Source organism: Rousettus aegyptiacus, unplaced genomic scaffold, assembly GCF_014176215.1.
Source record: "Rousettus aegyptiacus isolate mRouAeg1 unplaced genomic scaffold, mRouAeg1.p scaffold_m13_p_1, whole genome shotgun sequence".
Taxonomy (NCBI): Eukaryota; Metazoa; Chordata; class Mammalia; order Chiroptera; family Pteropodidae; genus Rousettus; species Rousettus aegyptiacus.
In genome coordinates this window covers 10,202,224-10,228,790 of record NW_023416284.1, presented here as the reverse complement: position 1 = coordinate 10,228,790, position 26,567 = coordinate 10,202,224, and the positions used below count along the sequence as shown (strand labels likewise).

Genomic DNA, 26,567 nt, shown 5'->3' with positions numbered 1-26,567 from the left:
TACCTAACTGCCAAGGACCTGGGAAGTGTCGCCTCAGCGAGTGCTGAGGAAGGAGAGGGCGGTCCCGGCGGTCTCCAGCTCAGGCTACCCCACGGTGGGCGGGCCTCCCTCCACCCCCCCAGAGCCTGTGCCCTTGTCACACTTGATTCATTTCCTTCTTCGCCATCTGAGATATACCTACTTACGTACTTCCCAGGTCCCCACAGCAGACTGTGATCTCCTTGAAACCAGAAACCTCATGCGTCTTTTTCACCTCAGAGACCCCAATGCCTAGCATAGTACGTGGCACTCGGTAAGTTCTCAACTCTTTATCAAATACATATTACACTAAGAGGACCTCGGACTTCAACAGAATATCGGGACATCTGGGATGAATGGAGAGAACGTGGCAGAGGCAGAATCGGAGACCCCAGACCCACATCCATTCTGCTCAGTGGTAACCACTGTCTGTCTGTACACCCCCAAACTCCTCAACAGCTGCCCTAGCCCCGCCCCTGGTTCTCGCAGACTCACACTCCCTGGATCCCCCCAAGGGACTGCCCACTCCCCCCACATCCATCACAGAAGCCAGAACTAGTTCCAAACAAGTGGTTTATTTGCATTTATAAAACAAAACCCTGGCCGCAGGGAAGGGGCAAAGGGAGCCCCCGGCTCACCTGCAGCTATACCTCCCTGGCCAGAAGACGTGTGGATGACTAGAAACTTCCATTCTCTCCAGCCCCGCCCTCCCTCCCTCCTACTCAAAAATATTCTCTTACCCCAATTAAAACCTATTCAACCAAATCACTGGACAGCCCAAGGGAGATACCAGTGGAAAACAGGCGGCTATCAGGGGCAAGGATGGCAGCTGGCCGCTCCCATCCGGACCGCAGGCCACCCGAGGAAAAACGGCGCCCTGCAGGGTTTCCAGGGACAATGCCCTGTCCCCCCGTGGGTCAGAGTCCATTCTTGAAACAAGGTAAAACCCTAGAACCTAAAAAAATCTCTCATGAGCTCAGAATGCAAAAGCCAGCTAACCCCAGCCCTGCTCGGACCCTATTCGCTGAAATTAATCGACCCTTGCCCATCTGATGGGAACCGGGTCCCCCGAGTGAGCCAACAGGTCACTGCCTCATACCCTCGACATACTCTTCTTTGGTCATCCACTCCGACTTGTAAGTAGACAGATGAGCCACAACAGACGCCCCCAGCCAGACGCTAAAGTTTCTGCTGGAACCCACCCACAGGGTGGCCTTGTGGCTGGAGAAGTGATCCGTGGTCAGCTCCTTGTACAGGCGCTTGGTGAAGCCCGGGTACAGGGTGTTCCCCCCACAGGCCATCACGTGGGAGACGAGCAGGGGGTGTAGGGAGGCTTCGCAGGTCTTGACGGAATCCACAATGGCCTGGGGGATGCTGGGCCCAGGAAGGTCGAACACCTGCGGGCTAAAGAACATCTCGGGGGCCAGCCGCTGCATGGGGGTCAGCTCCACGGGAGTGCCGTCTGGGAGCTGATAGGTGTTACTCTCATCCGAGCCGCTGGGCAGGCTCTGACGAAAGTCCAGTGCCTCCCCCAGGTTCTGCGGCACATAGCATTTGCTCATCTGAGTGGTGGCCACCGTTTCCAGCTTAAACAGGTTGTGTTGACTGTCATTGTCCTTAAAGAGGCTCTTGAAGAGATAGGCAGAGAGATCCTGACCTGCGAACTCCAGCGTCTTACCGCTGGACCGTAATGGGCGGCCCAGATAGAAAGGCTGGACGCGGGTCAGGCCACAGCCAGAATCGACCACCACGCCGGTCAGGAGGCCAGAGGCATACAGGGACATCTCCAGCTGGTCGGCCAGGAGTAGGGATGGGACATCCAGTAACTCAAACATAATCTGTAAGAAACAGACACTCGGGGTACTCTCCTAGAACAGAAGGCCCTGATTCATTGCTGTTTGCCCAAGACCATGCTAACTCAGCTGTCAAAACCGAAGTCAGCACAGACTGGTGTTTGGAAGAGACTGGAGGGTTGGATGCCCCCAGGACCTTAGGCCCAGAGCTCCCGAAGCTCACCTGGGAGAATAAGGGAGGGGCTCTAAAGGGTTAGAAAGAATAGGATTTGCCCTAAGGAGCTTGTTTGATGATGGCTTTTCAGAAGACCTTTCAGGTGGAGAGGTGGGAGGAGCCATCAGGCTGCAAGAAATGGGTCTCAGATAGAGAGGCCTGCCTGAGTGAGCCTTGGGGACCGGTTGAAGGCCACAGCCAAGGGGGAGAGGTGCAGCCTGTACCATTTCTTTACAAAAAGAAAGATGAGATTAGAAAAGAAACAAGTACAGCATATTCACCATTGCCTCCAAAAAAAAATGAGGGTATATAAAAAAAAAAAAAAAAAAAGAAAAAGAAAATACCCTCATCTCCTGGTAGAGAAAGACTCGTTATTTTTTATTTTAATGAAAACTTTTCAAACATCAAGGCAAAACTGGAATCCTGGTGTTTAGGGTTTGGCAAAGTCCCCAGGCTGATTTTCCTCTCCCTGCCCCACCAGTCCCTCGATTTTCCCCGAGCACCTCCATCACCTCCCTGGTTCCCCAGCTCTGAGTGCGCCCCCAAGTTTCTGACCCTACAGAGGCAGAAAGGCTGCGACAGTCCACCCTCTGCTGCGTCTGGCCACTTACCCACCTCTTCCGGCCGCCGCAGTGGGAGGAGGGAGCTCCCTCCACCCCCCCACCACCCTCTTTTTCAAAGAGAAAATTACATGTGACTCCCCCACTTAAAACTCTCCAGGAGTTTCCTATTCATTTAGAGCAGGGCTCGGCAAACATTTTCTTCTGTAAAGGGCTAGACAGCCAGGGTTGCCAGGTGTGACAAGTAAAAATACAGGCTGCCCAGTTACTAGCACTCATTAAAGTATTCACTTTGACACTGAAAAAAAAATATATATATATATAGGATGCCCAATTAAAGTCGAATTTCAGATAGACAACAAATAATGATTGAGTATGTCCTGTTCAATATTTGGGACACACGTATATTAAAACGTTATTCATCATTTATCTGCAATTCCGATCTAACTAGGCATCATGTATTTTACCTAGAAAACCTATAACAGTAAATAGTTTAGTCTTTATGGGCTCTACAGTCTCTGGCGCAACTAATCAACTCCGCCATTGTGTAAAAGCAGCCACAGATGATATGGAAATGAGCGGGTATGGCTGTGTGCCAATAAAACTTTACTTATGAAAACAGATGTTGAGCTAGATTTGGTCCACTGGCTGTTGTTTGCCAATCCCTGACTTCGAGTAAAATCCAAGTGCTTCCCACAGCCTGCCAAGCCTGCCGGGTCCAGGCCCTGCCGACCCTACTCCTGTCTCCTTCTTGCCTCCCTCCCAGTTAGCTGTGCTCCAGCCTCGGTGGCTGAAATCTCCTCCTCAGAGAAGCCCTCCCTGATTCCCTTCTTCGAAGCGGCTCCCCCTACCCTCGGTAGTCAGCTGTCACCCCGCTTCATTTTGTTTCTTGAACTGATCACTCTCTGGAATTCCTTTTTGTAACTGATTCACGGTCGACTCTTCCCCCGGAAGGGAAGCTCTTCGAGGACCGGAATGCGATCTCTGAACATTTGTGGGATCCATGACTGCATGTCGGGTATCACCGGTATGGCCCTTCCCGCAGAGCACTTGCCCTGCTGTGTCTCCCCGGGCGCGAGGAGCCTCTGTGAGGCCCCCGAGCCTGGCACAGTGGCTGTTCACGCGAGATACTCAGGAGACATTTGTGGGGCATGTGATTAAGAAAACAGACTTCTTAATGTCCCTGTTGTCCCCACACAAAGCGCTGGCTGGTCCCCGGCTCCCTGGCGAGGGCAGCCCTGGAAAGGCCTTACCTCCAGGGTCTTCTTGCGGTCCGCAGGCTCCCTCAGGGGCGACTCTGTGACCAGCACGGGGGAGTTCTCATGCTCCCGTCTGCTTTTCTCCAGGACAAAGGACCAGATGTACTCCACGGCCTCCCAGTTGAGGACGCGGCCACGCTGGACGGGGTAGCTGAAGGTGTCGGGATGGAAAACGTCGATGCCGAGACTCAGGCGCCGCCGGGCGTAGCTGGGGCCCGGGTTCTCCCTGCACGGGCTGTAGTTCACGATGCTCGGGAAGACCATCTGCGGCTCGTTCCAGCCGGACAAGCCGGCCTTCACAAAGCCCGACCCGTGGTCGATGACGATGGTTCTCGCGGCCATGGCTGAGGCAGAGGTGGGAGGGGTCTTCCAAACTCGGCTCCTCGAGGGTGTTTGGCAAACGAAGGCCGCCTGTGCAAGGAAAGGCTGGGGGGTTATCTGCGAAGCCATCTGGGCCACCGCAGGCTGCTGCTTCCCACCCTCTGTCCAGAGTCAAACCTCAGGCTCCCCTGGAGCCTGTCCGTTCCCCCTTCCAAGCCTTTGCATAGGCCGTAACCACACCCGGAATGTTCTTTCTGTCCCTAACTCCCAATTATCCGACAAAGCCCACCAACGGCCAATCTGGGAAGTCCCTCCTGCCCGCCACACTTCTCCAGTTGCACTTTGCACACTCGTCAGTGACAGCTGTGGGCACGTCCACTCCACACGAGCAGAGGGCTGGCCCTGTTACTCTTTGCAGATTTGGCATAAAGCATGTTATCCAGGAAGTACTTGGTCGTGGCCGGCTGCCTGGTTCAGGGGCGCGTGAAACACGAACCATCAGCCTCAAGGGCCACCGCCCTCGACAGCAACAGTGGTGTCTCAATGGCAGCATGAGCAGCAGGAACAGTGACGATGACAGTGAGGCCAGCGACGGATGACAACAGTTATAGCTACCATTTCGGGAGAATATACCCTCTCTTCTAGTACTGTGAGGAATCTTTTGCCTATGAGGTCGAACTGTGTCAAATCGTTACTCATGCTGGTCAAAAACGGCCAAACGTCAGCAATTCCAGATGGTCTGATCTGACCCTCATGTAATCCTGATTGCAATTATAAAGCAGGCACCCTCGTTACACTCATTTCACAGATGGGGAAACCGAGGCAGAGAGGGGTTAAAGTTACTTTCCCCGGGCCACACAACTAACAAAAGCATAGGTGAGTGTCCAATCCACACCAGATCCCAAAGGCCACAATCTAAGCATCGGACGACAAAACACGGCAGAGGCCGTCTGCGCACGGTCGTGGTCGGCTTCCTCATCTGTAGAGTGGGGAGGATAAATCACTCTCTGATTTCCAGACTTCCTGTACAACGACAGTCGCTGAGACAATGCGGCCCGGGGGAAAGGACGGCCACATCGATCCCTGGAACAGGGTGGAGAGGCCAGAAACAGACCCACACAAAAGAAGGGCAGCCGATCTTTGCCAAGGTGTGAAGCCAACAAGATGGAGGAAGAACAGACTCGACAACCAACGCCGGGAAAGAACTGGATGTCCCTGTGCCCCCCGCCACCCCCCTCCCCCCAAAAAAATCAACTTTAAGGCATGTACTATCTCACAGCTTAAAAATAACTTAGTCAGAAGGGACCACAGACCTAAATGTAAAACCAAAAACTTTAAAAATAAAACTCAGGACATAATCATGGTGACTTTAGATAAGGTGAAGTTTTCTTAACCATAACACCAATAGCCTGATCCATGAGAGAAAAAATTGGGTAAATTGGACTTTGTCAAATTTGAGAACTTTGCTCTTCAAAAGACACAGCTAAGAGAAGAAAAAAGACGAGCTATACAGACTGGGAGAAGATATGCACGAATCATAAATCCGATAAAGACTCTGTATCCCGCCCCCCCCAAAGGAAGTCGCAACACCCAATAATAAGAAACACAACTTCATTTTTTTGAAAGGAGCCAAAGATTTAAACACATCGACGGAGCAGAAATAGGAATGACACACAGGAAAACGGAGGCTGGAACCACGGTGAGACGCCCATAAGGGGACGGCTGGAGGAAAAGGCTGACCGCACGACGCGCGGGCGAGGAGGCGGACAGGCCGGACCCTCGCGCACCGCCGGGGGGGGGGCTGCACAAGGCCACGGCCACTTTGCAAACGGTTGGCAGCTCCTTGGAAATGTAAATGTACACCTACCATACAACCCAGATTTTCCCACTCCAACGTACGTATCCAAGAAAAATGAAAACTTATGTTCACACGAAAACCTTTGTGCATATGTTTATAGTAGTTCTATTCATAATCACCCGAAACTAGAAACAACCTAAAAATCCTTCAACTGGGGAATGGATAATCAAATCTCCATTCAATGGAATAATAATCAGCAATAAAAAAAAAAAAGACCGAATAACTGATCATGTATAATAATAACATGAGTAAATCTCAAATGCATTAAGCTGAGCGGGAGGATCTGGACTCAAAAGGCTACAGACTGCTTGACTCTATTCCTGTGACATTCTGGAAAAGGATAGATCAGTGGCTGCCAGCAGCAGGAGGCGGAGAAGGGGTTCAACCCTGGGGTCGTAGCGGAATTTGCAGGTGGTGCTAGAACTCTGCTATATCTTGTTTGTGAAGGCGGATACGCAATTGGATGGGTTTGTCAAAACTCTCACAACTATACACTAAAAAGACTGATTTACTCTAAGGAAAAAAATTTAAAAAAAAAAAAAAAACAAAAACCCAAGACGTGTGGGGACAAATGAGAAGCTTCTGAAATCACCTTGCAGAGTACAAACTGCCACGCAGACAGCACACTCGGTGCCTGGGACGCACGTGGGTGTCTTGTGTGAGAGAGACATCCGGGGGGACCATTCGGCCCGAAGGCTGAGTTCCAGGGCTGTCTGCTCAGCCTCAGTTTCTGGACAGCAGATGCATCTGTGTGTCACTGTGGAGCATGACAGCCACTTCCTGGACGGTGCTCCCCTCTATCACCAGCCATGGGACAGGGATTAGGTGTCACTACCTTGAATTAGGTCTGACATCAGATGGGACTAGAGGAGAGAGACGGAGCCCAACGCCCCTCCCTGGTCCACGGACGGGCCGGTGATGGATTCCACACGCACACGGAGTCATCCAGTGAGAGAGACCCGGGCACCTGGATGACATTCTGGGAAGCAGGCTCTGCCGCCGACCTCCCCACACGAGGGCAGGTGACTGATAAATGCTTCCCCAGCCCTGGCATTTAGAACTGCAGGAAACGCCAGCAGGGCGATGTTCGCCGTGGCCGTCAATCAAAATGCCCAGTGAGGGGGACGCCAGGCTAGTGGACTCACTCACCAGGCCTGGGAGCATGAGGGTAGGAAGCTAGGGGCCATCCCTCCCTCAAACCACGACTGTAAGAAGAAAGCGTGGATGGCCCCAAGGAGCCAGCTCCAAGGATAGAGATAAAACCTACATGTTCAAAAGCATTTTTACTGAGTCATCTAGTCTCCAAATTTCTACTCAGCCCTCACTATGTACTATTTAGACTGACATGGTTCCTGCCCTCCTGAGGCTTACGACCTACTGAAAAAGACGGTCAGTAAGCGCCAGATCAATTGTATTGTGCTGGGGGATTGGTATACTGAAGAGAAATTAAACCTGGTAAAAGGGACAGGGACCGTAAGAGACACAGAGGCGTGATGCTATTTTAAATAGGGCAGTCAGAAAAGGCCCCTATAAGACGACGTCTGAGCAGAAACCTGCATGAAATGACAGGATAAGGCGCGAGTGCCTGGAAAAGCATTTCAAGCCGAGGAACGGCAAGTGCAAAGCCCTGAGGAAGACATGGCTAGACGCGTTCTAGGAACAGCCAGGAGGCCAGTATCGCAGGACATGATGGGCAAGGGGAAGGGTGTCGAGGATTGCAGGTTGGTCTTGCAGACCTTCGCGTTGTGCTTGGGGAAGTGGGGAGCCCCTGGGGGTTTGAGCGGAGGAACGGCATGATCTGGCTTGAACGGTAAAAGGATCATTTGGGCCGAGATGAAGGATGAACCATGGAGGACAAGAGTAGAAGCAGTAGATGGAACCCACGTGAAAGATGATGATGGCCTGCACTACGGTGGCAGCGGTAAAAACAGTGAGAAGTGGTCAGATTCCGGAGATATTTAAGAAAGACTGATACGCCGCCATGTGGGACAAGGAGAAGAATGAAAGAAGACACCAAGGTGTCTGGCCTGAAAAGCTAGCAGGATGGAATATCCATTTACTGAGATGGAAAAGAGTATAGGACAGGTGTGGGGTAGGGAGGAAATCCGTCATCTTATTTCAGACGCGATGAAAGTCTGAGATTCATATGAGACACACACGCAGGTGTCTGCAGGCGGAGATTACAGATGTCTGAGCCGGACCTATAACCGAGAGTCACGGAATGGATGGAATTACGAGTTACAGAGGCGGATGAGCTCATGAAGGGACTCAGCGTCGGTACGGACAGACATCCGAGGTTTCACCGATGCCCTGAGAAGGAACCAGTGAAGAGGATGAGGAGTGGCCAAGGGGGTGGGGGAGAAACCCGAGGGAGCGATGTCTCAGAGGCCAAGCGGAGAGGCTATTTCAAGAAGAGCTCAACGGACTATGCTAAGAAATTAAAACAGAAGACAAAGCGATATCCATTGGATTGGGCAACACTGAAGCCATCAGTAGCTTCAGCAAAAGAGCTTTTCATTGGAGTAAAGAGGAGAAAAGTCTACAGGGTGAGAGACTGAGAGAGTCTCCCAAATGCACCCGGCTCTGCAAAAACGCCAGCAGTTAAAAAACGATGTTGAGACGGTGTTCAGAAGTAAAGGACATGACCACCAACCCAACGCATGTTTTCTGATCCTGGATCAGGAAAAAAAAAACAATACCATAAATAACATTATTTATCCAACAGACAAATTAAAATAGAATACTTAAAAAAAAAATCAAATAATCCAAAACATGGCAGGAAAGACGGAAACGAGAAACAAAAGAAGGGAGAGAGAAGAAAAAGCGTAGACCTATATCCAACCACGTCAAGAATAACATTAAAATGAAATGTTCCAAGACACATCAACTGAAAGACAGAGGTCGTCAGATGGGAATGACAACAATCGAAAGACCTAACTATGGGCTATCTACGAGAAACCCACTTTAAATAAAATGATAACGATTGATTCAAAACAAAAGGATGGCAAAAAGATAGACCGCATAAAAATGAATCGAATGAAAGCTGGAGCGGCTCTCTTAATATCAGACAAAGGAGGCTTCAGAACAAGAACTGTGAGTAGAAATAAAGGCAGACCCTGCATAATGATAAAAGGTTTAATTCACACACACACACACACACACACACACACACACACACACACCCATAATATCCCTAAACATGTATGCATTGAAACAGATATCCAAAACTCCTTCTACAAAGATAAATAGAAAATGCCACCATTCAACTTGGAGGCTTCAATTCCTTTTTTTTTTTTTTTTTTCTCAGAAATAAAGAGAAAAAGTAGACAAGTCAAATTGGTTGTTCAGAAATTCTTTATCTTTGCCAATTTTCAAACTGCTACTCATAAAACTTCCTCAAACAACAGCAGAATACACATTCTTGTCAAAAACACATGAAATGCTCACTAAGACGACCATATGACTAGCCACAAAACAAACCTTGACAAATTTAGAAGAATCGAAATGATATAAAGCAGGCTCTCCGATCACACAGAAGTTAAATTAGAAATCAAAAGCAGAAGGATATCAGGAAAATCCCTGAATATTTGGAAATTAAACAATGCAAGTCTAAATAGCACACAGGTGGGTCTAAGAAAAAATTAGGAACTATTTTGAACTGAATGAAAATAAAAATACAGCCTATCAAAATTTGTGAGATGCAGGGCTCAGAGGGGATACAGAGCATTAAATGTATGTATTAGAGAAAGAAGAAGGATTTCAAGTCAATAATCCAAGTTTCCAGCTGAAGAAAGCAATAAATAACTAACTAAATAAATAAAACGAGAATGCATTAAAGCCAAAGGAAGCAGAGGATGGAAATAATAAAGAACAAAATCATCGAAACTGGAAACGGGGAACTAATAGAGAAAAGCCAGTAAACCTAAAAGCTGGTTCTTTGAAAAGATCAATAAATTGATAAACTTCTAGTCAGACTAAGAAAAAAAGTGAGATAAGACACAAAGGATTGACATCAGGAACGAAGCGCCATCGGTATGACAATACAGGTGCAATGGACAAATTCCTTCAGGGAGGTAATCTACCCAAGTTCACTCGGGAAGAAATACATAACCTGAATAGCTCTGTAACCATTAAAGAGATGGAATTTTTAGTTAAAAACCTACCAACGGAGAAACCAAATGACTTCAGCGGTAAATTCTACCAAACATTTAAGGAAGAACCGGCACTAACTGTACACAATCTCTTCCATAAAGCAGAAAGGAGAGAACACATCCCGACCCATTCCGCGAGAGCAGCATGACCCTGATGCTGAAGTCAAGGATATTACCGCCCCCCCCCCCAAAAAAGAAAACTATAAACCAAAATCTCTCATAAACATAGACATAAAAAATTCTCAATAAAACATTAGCAAAATCAGCAACATAAAATGCATCAACTAAGTGGGCCTTATCCCAGAAAGGTAAACCTGGTGCAACATTTTTAAATCAATGTTAATTCAAAACCACATGACCATCTCAATGGATATAAAAGAAGCATTGGAAAAAGCTCAACATACATTTATAATAAAACCACTCAACCACTAGAAATAGAAGGGAATTTCTTTAACCTAATAAAGGGCATCTACAAAAAAAAACCTACAGATAAGATCACACTTAATGGTGAAAGACTGAAATCTCCTCCTTAAGATGGGGAACAAGGTAAGGATGTCACCTCTCACCACTCATATTCAACAATTAACTGGAAGTCCTAGCCAATACCATAAGGCAAGAAAAAGAAATAAAGGGCAAAGAAATTGGAAAGGAAGAAATAAAATCACCCCTGTTTTCAGAAGATATCATTCTCAATGTAGAAACTCCCAAAGAACCTACCAAAAAGATCCTAAAACTAATAAGTAAGCTTGGCCAACTCATATAATGTAAGACGAATATTTTAAAAATCAATTCCATTTTATATACTAGCAATAAACAGCTGGAAATCAAAATATTTAAAAATAGTATCATTCATAATGGCAGCAAACACCATACTTTGGTATACATGGAACAAAATATGTTATAAAATATGCTAAAATCTACAGACACTGATGAAAGAAATCAAAGAAAACATACAAAAACAGACATGCTGTGTTCACGGATTAGATGACTCAGTATCACTAAGATGTTAATTCTCCCTAAATTAATTTATAGATCTAATCCCAATCAAAATCTCAGCGAGAGGTTTTTTTTTTAGATATCAACAAGATGATTCTAAAATTTATATAGAAAGGCAAAGGAATCGGAAGAGCCAAAATAATTTTGAAAAAGAAGAATAAAGTTGGAAGACTCATACAATCTGATTTCAAGACCTACTATCAACCTGCAGTAATCAAGACAGAATGGTATTGGTGAAAAAAATAGGTATAGAGATCAGTGGGAAAGAATAGAGAAGCCAAGAACAGACTCAAACAAATACGGCCAATTGATTTTGACAAAGGTGCAAGGACATTTCGGTGATGAAAGACAGTCTTTTCAACAAATGGTGCTGCAAAAAATTGAACTTCTCTGTGAGAAAAAAGAAATAAAAAAAACCTCTACCCATTCCTTATCTCTTACACACTAAAATAACTCAAAATGGATCCTGTAAATTACCAAACAAAAAACTGTATGACTTATAGAGGAAAATATAAGACAAAATCTTTGTGACCTTATCTAAGAACATCGAAGCATTCTCAGATACCAAAATATACAATCCATAAAAGGAAAAATGTAAAATACACCATTCTTAGATAGACCAAAAATAAAATCCATAAAAGGCAAACTGTAAACACTGGGCTTCACCAAGATTAAAAACTTCTGCTCTTTGAAAGACGCTGTTATGGGAATGAAAAAGGTAAGCCGCAGACTGGTAGGTAGAAAACGTTTGCAAATCATATTTCTGATATAGGCTTGTATTCGAAATATATAAAGGTCTATCAAAAATCAACAATAAAATAAACATGATTAAAATGAGCAAAAGACTTGGACACTTCATCAAAGAAAAACTATGTACGTGATAAAACAGCACACGAAAAGATGCTAAATGTCATTAGGCATTAGGAAAATGCAAAGTCAAACTACAACGAGACACTCATACTACACACCTATTAGAAAGGCTAACATGCAAGAATATGAATGTCTTCCAAAGTCTCTACGCTAAGTGAAAGAAGCAAGACCTACATATGTATGTTTCCATTTATATGACATTCTGGAAAAGGCAAAACTCTAAGGACAGAAAATAGATTGTGGATTAAGATGTTAATAGATCATTAAGATGTTAATTTGATTGGGATTAAATCTATAAATTAATTTAGGGGGAATTAACATCTTAATGAACCCAGTGGTTGCCAAGCATCGGGGGCAGTGAGAAGGAATGATGATACGGGACATGGAGGAACTGGGGGGGGCGGGGCGGGGCACTGTGTTATATCTTGATTGCAGCAGGGATTACGTGACTGTGTGCCTTTGTCAACATTTGGAGCTATACGCCAAAAAAAAAAAAAAAAAAAGTGAATCATACTCCATGCAAATTTTTAAGTGAATTTTTAAAAAGAACATTTGGGGAGCTACTGGTGAAATTTGAATATGGGTTATATTTTCAGTGTTAAATCTCCTGCATTTGATCATTACACTGTGGTTTTGAAAGAGAATATTCTTGATTTTAAGGAGATACATGAAGAAGTATTCACAGATAAAATGTCATGCAATTTACTTTCAAGTAGATCAAAAAAAAAAAAAAAACCCAGCACATATATATAGAAGAAAGTCTCAAACGAATGTGGCCAAAAGATAATAACTAATGCCTATAGGTGAAAGGTATTTGAGAGTGAATTGAACTATTCTTACACCTTCCTTAAGTATATACGATTCTTACAATTAAAAGATTTGAGGAAAAGAAATGATGAGAGCGGAAAAATTGGAAACAGCAAGCACAGAACATTTTGATGAGTTCCGCTATAAAAGGAAGCAAAGAAATACAGCAGAAAATGTGCAGAGGTATGGGAGCCAGGAGGATTGAGCTTTGTTGTTTTTCTGAAGATGAGAAATAATATGTTAAGGTTTTGTGCTGATGGGAATAATCGAGCAGAGAAGAGAGTTGAATAAAATCAGAACAAACTGCCGTTAAATCTAGACTCTATACTGCTACCTTTCCCTACTTCTCCAAAATTATCTTTTATCCTCTCCCCCAGATCATAGTCCACCAGCCCCAATGGCCCTTTTCCGGCCTTTCTGTCCCTGGACCACAGTCTCCTCCTTCCTTCCTACGGGCCGGGCATTGCTTTACCTTCTGTCTCAAGCACCTGTCCCAGCTCTTCTAGAAAACAGCTCTTCTCATTAGTCAGGTGTCGCGCCATCAGAGAAGCCCTCCCTGACCACTCACCCGGACTCCCAGCCAATGTTGCAAGAACTACTTTGATCGTTTTTGTAATCCTTATCCCAGTACATAATGATGTCGTGTGTTTTCCGGCTTCTTATCTGCCGTCTCCTCCAAGTGCTGCCTGAATTTGGGTTCCAAGGTAGACAACATTTATTTGTCTTTCGCTTCCGCGTTCCCATCACAGAACTGGCACCTTTCTGTTAAATTGATGTGTGTCGAATGAATAAAATGTTTAAAACTCATTGGTTTACTAGTAGCATGATGGTTCCATATGGCCTCCACTCCTCTGTCCCTTAAATATTAGTTCCTTCTGTAGGTTGCTGTTTACATTCCTGCTCAAAAACCCTCACCAGCTCCCCGTGCCAACAAGATAAAGTCTACACTTTATCTTTACCTTGGCATGGGAAGGCTCCAGCCCCTGGCTGGCCTCACCTTTCTCTCTGCTCCCTGCACCTGAAGCTAGAGCTATGCCAAAATATTTGCTGCTTGAGAAATATGTCTTCTCTACCTCTCTCCTCTGCCTGAAGCTCCCTTCCACGAAACTTCTCAGGTCTGTAAGCTGTACTCCAGAAAGCTTCTAACACTGGACACCTTCCGCAAGGAGCTTCCTCCTCCACAGGTCACCACTAAACAGAGCACTCGCTGACTCAGGCACTGGGCAAACACGATTTCTCATTTAAGCTGTACGATGACCCAATGACAAGGGCACAGTGCCATCTCCAGTTTCTGGACAGAGCAATTAAAGTTTAGGGAAGGAAAGAATTGGCTCTAAGCCAACCAGTCTCCAGGGCAATCAGGAGTCAAACCCATGACTGTGGGTTTCTGGATCCCAAGCTCATAACCCCCACCATGATTCACTACGTGGCTTGAGGTTTATCAGTTCGCTAAGCCTTGGTGTTCGGATGAGAATGGCTACCTTTTCTGGATGCTCAAAGGACCGGCAATGACATCTGAAGGAAACGAGGTGCACAGCCATAAAACAACGTAGCCTCTTGTTAGGCTGTCCACTCCTGTTAATTGTCTACCTGGGCTCTTCTCTCCCTTCCGCCCCTCAGGGCCTGCCCAGGGTTTGTACACCTGGGCCACCCCGGGGTTTGCCCCTTGAGTTTCCATATGGGGGCCCTATGACTTGCTCCGTGGTTGTGAACATTCTGCAAGGAACTCTGCACTCAGCACTTTTACCTGCATTCTCTCTGGATCCTCAGGAGGCAGGCCGCACCGTTTTGGCTGTCACATCAGTTGATGGACACCAGTCGGCACTTTACCACCGCTGACGAGCTCTGAGCGTACTTCCTGCGATCCAGGCACACCCGCGCTGCTGGGTGGCGTTAACACTGGCCTCCGTTGTACATGTAGGGAAACCGAGGCACAGTGAGAAAACTGCCCCAGGCTCCCGCAGCTCTGAAGGGGCTAGGCTAGGATTCGAACAGAGTCTCTAGCTCCTGACTCTGTGCCTCTAACCAGCAGGCAGCCACTTGGCTTCTCGCCCTACCACTGTGGTCAGCACAACACAGAGACATCCACGTCCTGACCCCGGAGCCTGTGACCACGTTAGGCGATGTGGCAAAGGGGAACGCAGGTTACTAATCACCTGACCTTGGGAAAGGGACGGTGTCCTGGATTATCCACATGAGACCCGTGGAAGCGCGCGGGGCCTTTAAATGTGGGGGGAAAAGGCCGAAGGTCAGAGTCGGAGAAGAGACTGAAGATGCAAAGACACGGCGCGTTGAAGCTTCAGGAAGGGGCCGCGCCAGCCCAGGAACGCAGGCGGCCCCTGGACGCTGAGAACGGCAGAGGAACGGACTCTTCCCCAGAGCCTCCGAGCGAACGCAGCCCTCACCGCGCCCGGGTTTCAGCCCAGGGAAACGTGGTTCCTGCTTCTGGCCTCCGGGACTGTAAGATGACAAATCTGCATTCTTTAAAGCCACCAGGTTTGTGGTCCTTTGTCACAGCAGCAATAGGAAACTCATACAGATGGAAAAGGGGCTCGCATTTCTTTCCTGCACGGAGCTGACCAGGCCTCAAGGACTCTGTGGTTGGATCCAAAGGCAAAGCCCCCATCGCAAACACCCTCCCTGTGTCCCCTGCGGGGGAGATCAAGCTTTGTCTACCAGGTGAAGCCAGACATATTATCCCAAGGCCAGACACGGCCCTGCCTCCCTACAAATCAGGAACCAAGCTGGGAGGACAGTAGCCAGGGGCTCTGTAAAAGGTCTCATAGGCTCCGAAGTCCCCTGCCTCCCAAGGACAGAGGGGCTGAATCTCAAGACAGGGAGGTCCAAGGGCAGAGGTGAAGGTGATTGTTCCAAGGAGCATCTGGGTTGAGGGAGTACCTTTATTATGGAAAGGGGCTGGGACAGAAGGGAGGGAGGGAGGGAGGAAGGGAGGGAGGGAAGGGAAGGGAAGGGAAGGAAGGAAGGAAGGAAGGAAGGAAGGAAGGAAGGAAGGAAGGAAGGAAGGAGAAAAGAGGCGGGGAGAGAGAAGGAGAGAGGGAGGGGGAGTGGGGAGGGAAGAAAGGAGGGGAGGAGAGAGAGAGAGAGATCAAATTTGCATGAGGGAAAGACGGGGTTTTAATTACTCCTTTTCTTAACCTCACTGGACCTTGAGGTATTTTAACATTACTCTCCTTGGCAGGAAGGATTGATTGATTGTCTCTTGGCATTCAAAAACCCTGATTAATGTAAAACTAACCAGTCGTTCTGAACTCTGGGGAATTAATCACTTAAATGTGGGAATTACTCAATAAACCGTTCAAACATGCAATAAACCAAGCCATTAAAAATTAATCGCTCGACATCCCGGCCGTGTAAATAGGGCTAATAAGATCCTAGCAGACTAGAGTGAGGGGGAAAAGGAGGCAGAGGGGGAAGCAATGCCCCCAACGACCGGAGTGGCACACCCATGTCCAAGCCACATATCACAGATCATCGGGGAAGGTGACATCCGGTCCCCGGGTCCTCCCATCCTGGCCCTAGGACAAGGGAAGGCAGGCAGGTGAAAGAAGGAGCCCTCACTGGACTGTGAGGAAGAGGCGGTGGGGTCTGAGCACTAACCTTCAATAAATATTTACTGAGCACTTACTATGTGCCAGGCGGTGCGCTAGGCTCTGCGGACGGAGCCGTGAACAAGATGACAGTGGAGCCATCATTGGTGCGTGTGTCGTACGTGTGTGTCGAACACATATTTGCTTTATCGAACAATGGTGACAAGGAACAATAAAGCCAGGGACAGGAATCCGAAATTATGGTGGCGGGGGGACGAGTTCCGTCTCAGTGCCGTTTGACCGAGACCGCAAAGACGTGAAGACACACACACAGATACCCAGGCAGAGACCTGAGCAGGTGCACAGGCCCCGCGGGGGGCGTGCCCAGGGGCTGGAAGGGAGTGACCTGAGGTGTGGTATCTGGGGGTGGGGGGGGCAGCAGTGGGGAGCACAGGGTGCACAGCGTCTAGGGCCTTGTCAGGAAATCACAGACGCCCCATCTGCCCCTAGGGAAATTGTGCCATTGAAAGTTCCCGAGTGGAGACGAAATGCCCCTCCCAGGTGACGATGCAGGATGGGGCCACGGCGGAGGCAGGAAGACCAGTCAGGAGGCAGCTGCAGTCATCAGGGGGAGCCCTCCGCTGCCTCCCCTGTGTCTTTGTCACCCTCTCCAGTCCACAGCACCCAGATCCCGCTTTGGACTTGCCCTTCCCCCACGTCTACCTGTGGCTTGGATGGGGTTTACTCAACTCTCAGCTCAGGGGTGCCTCCTCATGGGCTTAAACCAACGGGCTAATCCCAGCTCTCTGGCCACCGTGATTGGCTCAGGAAGGAACACGGGACCCCATGTAAGCCAACTGAGATGGAAATATTAACTCAGGATTTCTGGGAAACTACCTTTTTCCCACTTATCACAGGAGGCGCCCCCAAACCATTTTCTCTCATTTAGCACATGGAGGCCAGTTCTGAAATGGCCAGAGCCCTTACTGTGACCACCTACAGCCTGAGGAGGAAGCAGCCCCTCGGAGCAGCACAGAGCAGAGACGTCCTGGAAAAACAGGGCGGGGCTCGACATGGTGCACTTCGAGATCGCACTGCTCCTGAAGCCAGGCCTACCTCGAGGGTTTTCCGTTCTTTGAGTTGACAATTTCCTTGTTTCCTTTAAGCCAGTTTGGGTAGGTTAGATTCCTAACTGACACAGAATTCTTAGGCCATGTACATTATTTCACACGGGCCTCACGGGTACCCTTGGAAGTAAGTATTATATCCAATTTTCCAATTTACAGATAAGAAAACTTGAGGCTCTGAAAAATAAAGTGCCTAATGGCATGTAGCTAAAATCTGCCAACGCTGGAATTATGAACCCAAGTCTTGCTGGCTTAAAAAAAAAAACAAAAAACAAAAAACAAAAAACAAACTTGCTTTGAGTTTATACTCTCATTCTCTCTCCCTCCCTCCCTCCCTCCATCCCTCTCTCTTTTTCTCAAACCAGAGGGAGCTTCGGCTGAGCTGAACATTTAATTTGGGAATAACGGGTGCAGCATGCACTGGCCCCCGCCACACTCTTAGCAGACATCATCGCTAACAGACACCACGAACCGTTTGAAGGACTCCTTCCTGCGGGGCCTTGACTCAGTGTGAAGTCTCTTCACACACTTCCAGTTACTGGCAGTTTGCACATGAGATAATAACTAAACACGGTCCTGACAAGATCAAGAACTAACACTGGCTGCTGAACTACGGCTCCCCAGCCGGCACGAGCCACCCTCTCCTGGACCCCATTCCACTGGGGCCGCAGAAGGAAGAATGAACATCGATGCTGAAAACGACGAGGAGCCACTGGGAGATGGACCGGATGGCGACTGGGCCTCCCGTGGGGAAACAGCAGCCCGGAGAAGAGGGCCGGGCACCACCCACAGCTGACGGCCAGAGGACCATGCCGCATCCCTCCTTCTCCCCAACACGGTCCCACGGTCGGGCCACAAATTTGAAAAACCAACAAAAGTTTCCAGAAAAATATAAAACGTCAACATTGGTAAAAGAAGAAACAGAAACACTGAGCAGACCAAACCATCAAATAAATTGAAATTCTAATCAAAGATACTCCCCGCCCGAAGGGCCGTAACCCTGGATGGTTGTATGGGCGAGTTCTACCAAATTGATCGTCCCAAGCTTATAGAAAATAGGGGGAAAGGAAAGGTACCAAACTCATTTGGTGAGGCTAGTATGATCTGAATTCTACAAGTGAATAAGAATAGTCTAAGCAACGGCGATCATAGGCCCATGTCACTTAAGAATATATTTGCAAAAATCCAAAACAACAGACCAGCTCACCAAGCGTAAGAGTTGATTTTAAACAGTCTGGTAGAGAGGCAGTATGGAGGCCAGTTGGCCTGGGTTCAAGTCCCAACCTCTCCACTCCCTACTAGCTGTAATGACTACCTCACACTCAGGTAAGAGGGGACCCTCCCCGGGGCCCCATGTGTATGTGTGCACGCACACGCGCATGGGCACGCCCAGATCCTCCGTCACTCAGCCGCCAGCATGATGTAACCCCTAACTCAACATCCACTCTCATTACCAACACGCTCAGGCCCCCAAGAAATGCTTTGCAGAAGCTGCTGCTCAAATCACAGAAGCAGGAGGCACCCTGAGTGCAGATGCGGCGGGGGGGGAGCAGGCCGTCCGTGCTGCAGACACCAGAAGGAGACAGCTTTGAGCCGCCAGAAGGATGTGAGCCGCAGAAGCACTTTGGTGAGGGAAAAAAAAAAAAAAAAACAAATCAACCAACTTGTCAAATCCTCCTCAGAGCTCTCGCGAGCATAATACATTCCCGCAGAATGATGTACCATTTCCTGGAAGCGCGAGATACGGACTCCTTTGCTTCCCTTCATGCGCCAATCTAGGGTAGGGGTACCCATGAGTTAGCTGGGTTAGCACAGCATTCACAGATGCCAAACACGGCGGCTCAAGGACATTTTGGAACATCAAACAATCCGTATGACTCTAACTCTTGTGTATGCCTAGATATAGACGTAACAGGGGTAAATGCATGATACCGATTAATTATGTGGGCAGCTCCATGGACAGTGAATGCTAGAATTATATTTTCGAAGGGTACACAAATGTAGGGTTTGAAGAATTTCGAATTTAAAATTTTTATTGATGCATACTTCAGCTTTTACTGTTGGCAGATAATTTTGAATGTAGCTGAAAAACTTTTTCAAAGTTGAGAAACTCTTTTTACTTTTTATATTTAATTTATTGTTGATAAGAGTTTAATTTCGTATGCTTCGGATATAAGCATGCTTTATTTGTTAATCTCTTATGTCACTACTATCATAGAACACAAACTATGGGAAAGCCTTGATTACAACAAAATTTTGTTATTCTGTTGAACTGGAGGCAAGAAAAGTAAGTTTAGTGGACTAAATATATAATGCATAAATTATGTATGACTTTATTACTCATCTAAATATCTCAGACTTATAAACAGAACACTGAAATGTGTGATAATAATTAAATTTGGTCATCTTAGCATCTTATAGACTTGATTTTGATTAAGGTATATTTCTCAGAAAATAAAATAAAATATATTTTTAACAGTCTGCTAGCTTGTTTAATAACTTTAAATATTGGTATATGAGTATCTATCAGTAAATGCCAGTTGTGTGACTTTGAGCAAGTTAATTAGCCTCTCTGTGTCTATATTGTCTCATCTAAGAAGTGGACAATAAGTAATGCTTAGCTCATAGAGTCATTATAAAGATTGAGTTAATATTAATAAAGTACCTATAACACAGTCTGACACATAAAACTTTATACGTACTCATAGAGCAGGGTTTAGCATACAAGTGCGAGAACTATTTCAATGGATTGACAAAAGTATTTGATGAAATAGAACTTCTATTTTTAAAAACTCAACAAAGAATTCCAGAGAGTTTCTTGAACTGAATCAATGTGAAATAGTAAAGCCTACAGCAAATGCCATCCTTAGCTGAGAATCTTAGATTTATCCTCTTTAAGACTGGGAATAAGGCGAGGAAGCCTGCCGCTACTACCGTCCAACATCACACTGGAGTTCCTGCCACACGCAGTAGGACAGGAAGAAATAAAATGTGAAATAATTGAACGAAGAGAGAGGAAACCTTAGAACTGACCTAAATTCCCAAGACTTATATGGGGAAAAGTTTCATTATTAAATAACCAGAAAAGAAAACCTGAATGTCATGTTAATATTATTAACATGTTAACTCCCCCAAAGAAATTTTAATGCAATTTCAGTAAAAATTATAGTAGGCTTTTAAAAGAAGTTGATTGACTAATTCTAAAATTATCTGGTCAAAGAAAAGGTCCACCAGGGGTTCAATCTTGAAAAAGAAGAGCAAAGCTTTGAGCCCCCAAGGGATCAGGAGATGTCCCAGATGTGTGAGAATAAAAACAGCTGGGATGTTCATATAAAAACAGACAAACCAAGGGAATGGAAGAGAGCGCCCAGACCTAGAACCACCTGTGCACGGAAAGTCGAAGCATGATACAGGTAGTTTCCAAAACCAACGGAGAAAGGATGGAATGCGGATGGGGCTGATTTACAGCATGGAGAAAGATAAAGTTGTGCACTTACCATAAAGAGACAGAATCCAAATGGACTCAAGTCCTAAATCTTAAAAGTAAAACTGTAAAGCTAAGGAAAGCAATCACCGGATGATCCTTTTGGCCTTGAAAGAACTTCTAATTGCACCAAGACAGAAAAAACACACAAACACACAATTTCTAATGACAAACAAAGGTTGTGTGTGTGTGGGGGGGTGGTACAACATTAAAAATGATTGATTTCTGGTCAATGAAAGCACAGACGCATTTAATAGAAACAGATCAAAATGGGAGAAGATACCGGCCAATGTCTAAAAATGACAAGTAAGGAACTCTTACAAACCAACAAGAAAATCTATTTAAAAATGGGAAATGGACAAAGCATATGATGAGTCAGTTCACAGACCAGCAATCGAAACAGCCAGGAAGTACACGAGGGTGTTCAACCACACATCGATCAGCAACGCACCCAGTAAATTAAAGCGAGGAGATGTTCTTATCAGATAAAAGAAACTAGAAAATCCCCAAAAAGTGCAGGTGAGAATGTGGGGAAACAGAGGCTCCTGCCTCCTGCCCTGTCGGTGGGAGGGAGCCCAGCAGGACCTTCTGGAAGGTCATCTGGTGGGGACATGGTGAATTCCACGTGGGTGTCCTGGCAACTCGGCATTTCCACTCCTGGGTGTGCACTCCAGAGAGACGCCCCTCTCCGAGCCTGTGATGGGGCTCCCCGTGCAGCACTGCTCGTGGGGCGGGAGTTGGAGACATAACCAAGGCAGGTGCCACTCAGGGACAGACTGAGCCCTGGATGTATCCAGGAAAAGCTTACTCATCAGTGGATGTACCAGCAACGTGGACACATCTTTAAAATGGAGTGCGGACTGGAGAGGGAGAGACTGAGGGAGGGAGGGAGGGATGGATGGATGGAAGGAAAGATGGATGGATGGATGGATGGATGGATGGATGGATGGATGGAAAGATGGATGGATGGATGGATGGATGGATGGATACACAGATACATAGATACATAGATAGATTTATTTTAAAGGTCTGTAGAGTATTCTTGGGAGACCTAGTTTCAACATTCATTAGTCTGAGTTAAGAAATAAAATGAGCTCTTCCATAGCACAATACTGGTGATGTAAGTCAACGTAAAAGCCTACACCCATATTTTATATGGATGCATGCATATGTCAGGACAGACACCAGGCATGTGGGTTCCTGTGGGAAGGGTACAGGAGCAGAAACTGGGAATGAAAGATTTCTAAAGAGTGAAACCAGAGAGGGGGGCCTTGACTGGACAAATGGTAGAATGACATGAACTTGCTTCACCTGAGGGACAAAAATAAAAGAATTTTAAAAATGAAAAATAAAAACATTATTTGGGCATTTGAATGAACGCCAAGCAATCACGTGAGTCTCAGTCATCCTGGTAGAAGTTAGGCCACGGCTCGGACTAACAAATCTTGAAAGCAGGTCTCTCAAGAAAACTCTACGGGCCTTTCAAACCAAGCTCAGCCTCTCAGTCTCTCCCTTCCCTCTCTCCTTTTGCCTAAGCTGTCCCTCCCCGCGCTCAGCACCTGCCAGGTGTGCTGTTAGTCTTCCTCTGAGAGCCAGTGCCCCTCCAAGACGCTGTCTGGGTCATATCATCTGAGATCAAAGGGTCCCCTGCCTTCGCAGACCCCGCCCCCATTTGCCTATTCTAATTGCACGTTCGATGCCCAGCTCCCCCACTGCACGGTGAGCTCTTGGGGCACCGCACCTGCCTCGCTCCGCTCTGGTTCTGGGCACCGCGAAGGTGGCCGAAGTTTGCGGAGTGTCTTGCTACGTCCTGCAGCACCTCTGCTGTGTAAGTCAACACGAGACAGAAGGCAGGGCTGGGCTGCTTAAGGCTGCTTGGTTACGCTGCACATTTCACAGGATTACAAACGGATAGATACGCCTCCGCCTTCTAGGCAAAACAGGCCTCCTTAGCTTATCCTTCGAGATCCTCAGAGGGAGCCCAGGTGGCCCGAGGGCAAAGTCGAGGTGGGGGATGACTTGGCCTGTGAAGTGACCCTAGTATTTGGCCACCAAATAGCCATTATGGAAGAGGGAACATCCTCCCTCACCTCCAACCTCGGCCAGTTCAGATCTGACAGCACCACAGTCTCGATTATTCTAGATCACCTCTGAAGCCAAGTCAGACTCCTGGCCCTGACTCCTTGCCCCACACTTCCTTCTGTGGGTACACATGGCTACCATTCACTGGGCGCTCAGCGAACTGTGGCTCTGAGAGACTGGGACCTTGCTGCGGACCACCAGCAAGGAGGGCGAGGCTCGGGTCTCCTCCGGTCAGGTCTGGTGGGAAGTCTGCGTTCTCTCTGCTGCGCCAAGTGCTTCGCAGTCACAGGTGCTCCCCAACGGGACGACAAGCCTGAGGCGGAAGGAGCCCAGAGCCAGGAGTGATGCATACTGCCCCACACTGCCAGGGACGGCTGCCCACTGGCTGCCCTCTGGAGAGGCCAGTGCAGGGGGGCCAGCGTAGACTCTGCCACCCACCTCGGTCCTCGGAGCTAGCTGGTTCCCACTGGAGTACCAATTCTAGCTACCCTTCTGGAACTTTCCAGCTTGGAAGTTAATGAGCTAACTCTAGGCGGACACGTTAATGCTCCAACAAGCTGCCACCTAAACCTCCTTACTCAAAGCCGGTTGACTCTAGAGCATGCTCTGTGGGAGAGGGGTCTACCTGGAAGAGGTTAGTGACAAGGGTTAAGAAGCAGACTGTTGGTGTTTGAAACCAAGTTGGACCTGGAGTTTGACTCCTGGACCAGCCTCATGGTAGCTGTGTGAGGCTGGAGGTTGGAAATGCCAGCATCCCCTGTGCCAGGATCTTTACACGCGCGCACACACACGCACACACACACACACATGCACACACACACACAGCCATTCTCCCGCTCCATCCATCAAAGCCCACCCAAACCACCTCTTGTTCATTCTCTTCTCCTCCATCCTCCAGGGAGCCATACCATACCCAGTGGAGTCGGCCTGGCATGCTCAGCAGCCAGGGCAGATGGCGGGTCCCCAGGACCTGCTGCCCCACTGCTGACTTTACCATCCCTGCCCTGGTGAGAGCCCAGGGAAGAGCATCACTCCCAGCAGCCTCAGTGGAACGGAGCCAGCCACCTGCTGGGCTCCCATGCTCACCAACTCAGCTTTTAAAGGCCCCGGAGGGGCTTCTGGGGGTTCATCTCAGGGAGGAAGGGGGTGTCAGGGGAATGAGATGCTGCACCATGCTGTGCGCCACGCCAGTTTGCTGGGTGTGCAGTTTTGAAATTGCCCAAGCTCATCTTCAGTTGGAAAACGGCCAACATGCAACCCCGGCTCGCCTTGTACGAGCATCATGTGAACGCGGAGAAGACAATCACCGTCACGTTTGGGAATCAAAGGGCAGGTGAGGTCATTCCGAGATCATCGGGTGCACATTTCTACACATAGCTAACCTCCAGCAGTAATCGGCACTGCTACACACCACTAACCTCGACACGGGACCCCAGCCCTGCTTCTCAGTTTCTGTTTTATGGCCTCGCCAGTCGGCGCCAAAGGAAGTCTGTGACGCCAGCATCCCGGCGGGAGCTGCCACATGCCCTCTCGGTTTATTGCTCCTAAATCTTTCCTGGTGTGGCTAACTAAAGCTTTCCTCTAAGTCCCAAGTGATGGAGGGAAGAGAAAACTAAAAATAGAAGGCCATTTACATGTGTGGAACACCTGGTATCTTTTACTGCATTCTTAGTTAATCCTCACAGGAACCCTGCGAGGTAGTTAGGGTGTTTACGGTAGAGCAGCCGGGGTTTGCATGGGATGGAGAGCCCCTTTCCCAGGCTCCCCTGAAGCTGCGCTGAGGTCCTGAAACTGGTCTGGGGCAGCCAAGGGGCTGCGTGTCTATCTGCAACTTCCAGGCGGTGCCCTCGCCGGGAGCCAGTGTGCCCACCTTAGGTCCTTCCTCCTGGCTGCTTGTTGGAACGCAGGCAAGAGGGTGAGCCCCCGTAACCGCCTTGAACCACGAGTGACTGGGAGAAGGTGTTGCACAGCAGAAATGGGGAGCGAGGAGGGCTGGGGGCCAGCACCGTGGGGCCCCAAGCCACACCGGGGCAGGCCCGCCTGTAAACTATTTGAACGCGAGAGTGAAATCGATTTCTACACTGGTTGAACCTCTTATTTGGGGTATTTCTGCATTAATCCTAAACCGATACCGGGGCCTACTAAGTAATAATCCTCCCTTTGTGGACTTTATCAGTCTTTTCTCATCCTGCCGCCTCGGCATTCAAAGAGTTAAGAGAAAATTTCTAGTATGGCGAACTCACCCGCTCCCACAAGAGCAGATCAGTTTTCAAAGACGCTTTGCTCTGAGGGGGAAGAGCTGGACACTCTCTGGAAGAATAACTCTCTAGATCTCTATACTGTCTTCGACTTCCTGTCTGATGGCGAAATCAACCCGTGACAAAAGGCTTCATGTAGAAATTTAGAAAACGTTATATGAGTTCGTATAGCGGGAAATAAGACACAATTACATGAAAAACATTACAGAAAAGAGAAAAGTAGGGAAAAAAATTAGATAAGACCAGGAAGGCCTATATACTTGCAGCAATTGGACTGAGCTTCCTAGCAGCCAAAGCAAAGAAGGAAATACAATTAGTTTCACAGCTGCTCAACTTCTATTTTCCAGGCTTTGAGGCCTGAAAGTCATTTCTTCTGTGGGGCCTAGAGGGGACAGTGCAGCTGATGGACAGTGCCAGCAACAGTCCTGGTGGCAAAATACGGCAATGAGTCTTGCAGTGCAATGTATTTAATCCTCCCAGCAGCCTGAGTATAGTTGTTAACTGTCATTCGCATTTCACAGAGGAGGAAACCAAGGTGAAGAAAGTTGAGTGACCACGCCCAAGGTCACACAGCATGGAAATGGCCGAGCTGAGATTCCAGTCCAGGAAGCCAGACTCCCTAATCCAGACTCTTAACCAAAAGCTTTAAGGTGAGCCAGACCTGGGTTCAAATCTCACCCACTACCCACTGCTGAGCAGCCTCGGGCAAGTGACTGCACCTCTCTGAGCTTGTTTCCTCACATATCGCTGGGGAAAATAATCCCATAAACCAAGCAGGGTGGTTGTGAGCCATCAGCAAGAGAAATGTGCATGGATCAGAATGTGGGCGGGGCATCTCCTGGTGCCCTGGAATTAGCGCCGAAGTCAAACTCAGAGACACGGTGGGCCAAGTGCTCTCGGATTCTGGAGAGGGAGCTGACAAGGAACTGCCTGAAATTGGGGCCAGACTACCCCTTCTTGTTCCCCGCCAGGAATTACCAGGAGGTGGCAGAACCGGCCCCAAACACAAAACTGTCCCCACACTTATCGTGCGCAGAAGAGGTCAGCCTTACAGAGAACAGAGTGTTGGCCATGGAGAGGTGTCACGGGCAAAGAGATGGAGGCGATCGAGGAACAGGAGCCGGGAGGTGCCATCAGGGCAGCTGAGGCCGCCAGAATGCGTGCACCCAACCCGAACCAGGGCAGGTGGCCCCTCGCCCCTCTGCCACCTGCCTGGTCCAA

General features: G+C 47.9%; 1 protein-coding gene across 1 annotated transcript in view; it reads right to left on the bottom strand.

The window, feature by feature from the left end:
* Positions 1-682: 682 nt before the first annotated feature.
* The window catches only part of ACTL8 (actin like 8), a 57,448-nt gene continuing 31,563 nt past the window's right edge, over positions 683-26,567 (bottom strand). Inside the window, exons 2-3 of the mRNA XM_036219101.1 lie at positions 3,839-4,255; positions 683-1,856 (exon numbers count right to left, since the gene is read on the bottom strand). Of these exons, the coding sequence (XP_036074994.1) occupies positions 1,104-1,856; positions 3,839-4,186 (1,101 nt within the window). The 5' untranslated portion in view covers positions 4,187-4,255 and the 3' untranslated portion in view covers positions 683-1,103. The remainder of the gene's footprint in view (positions 1,857-3,838; positions 4,256-26,567) is intronic.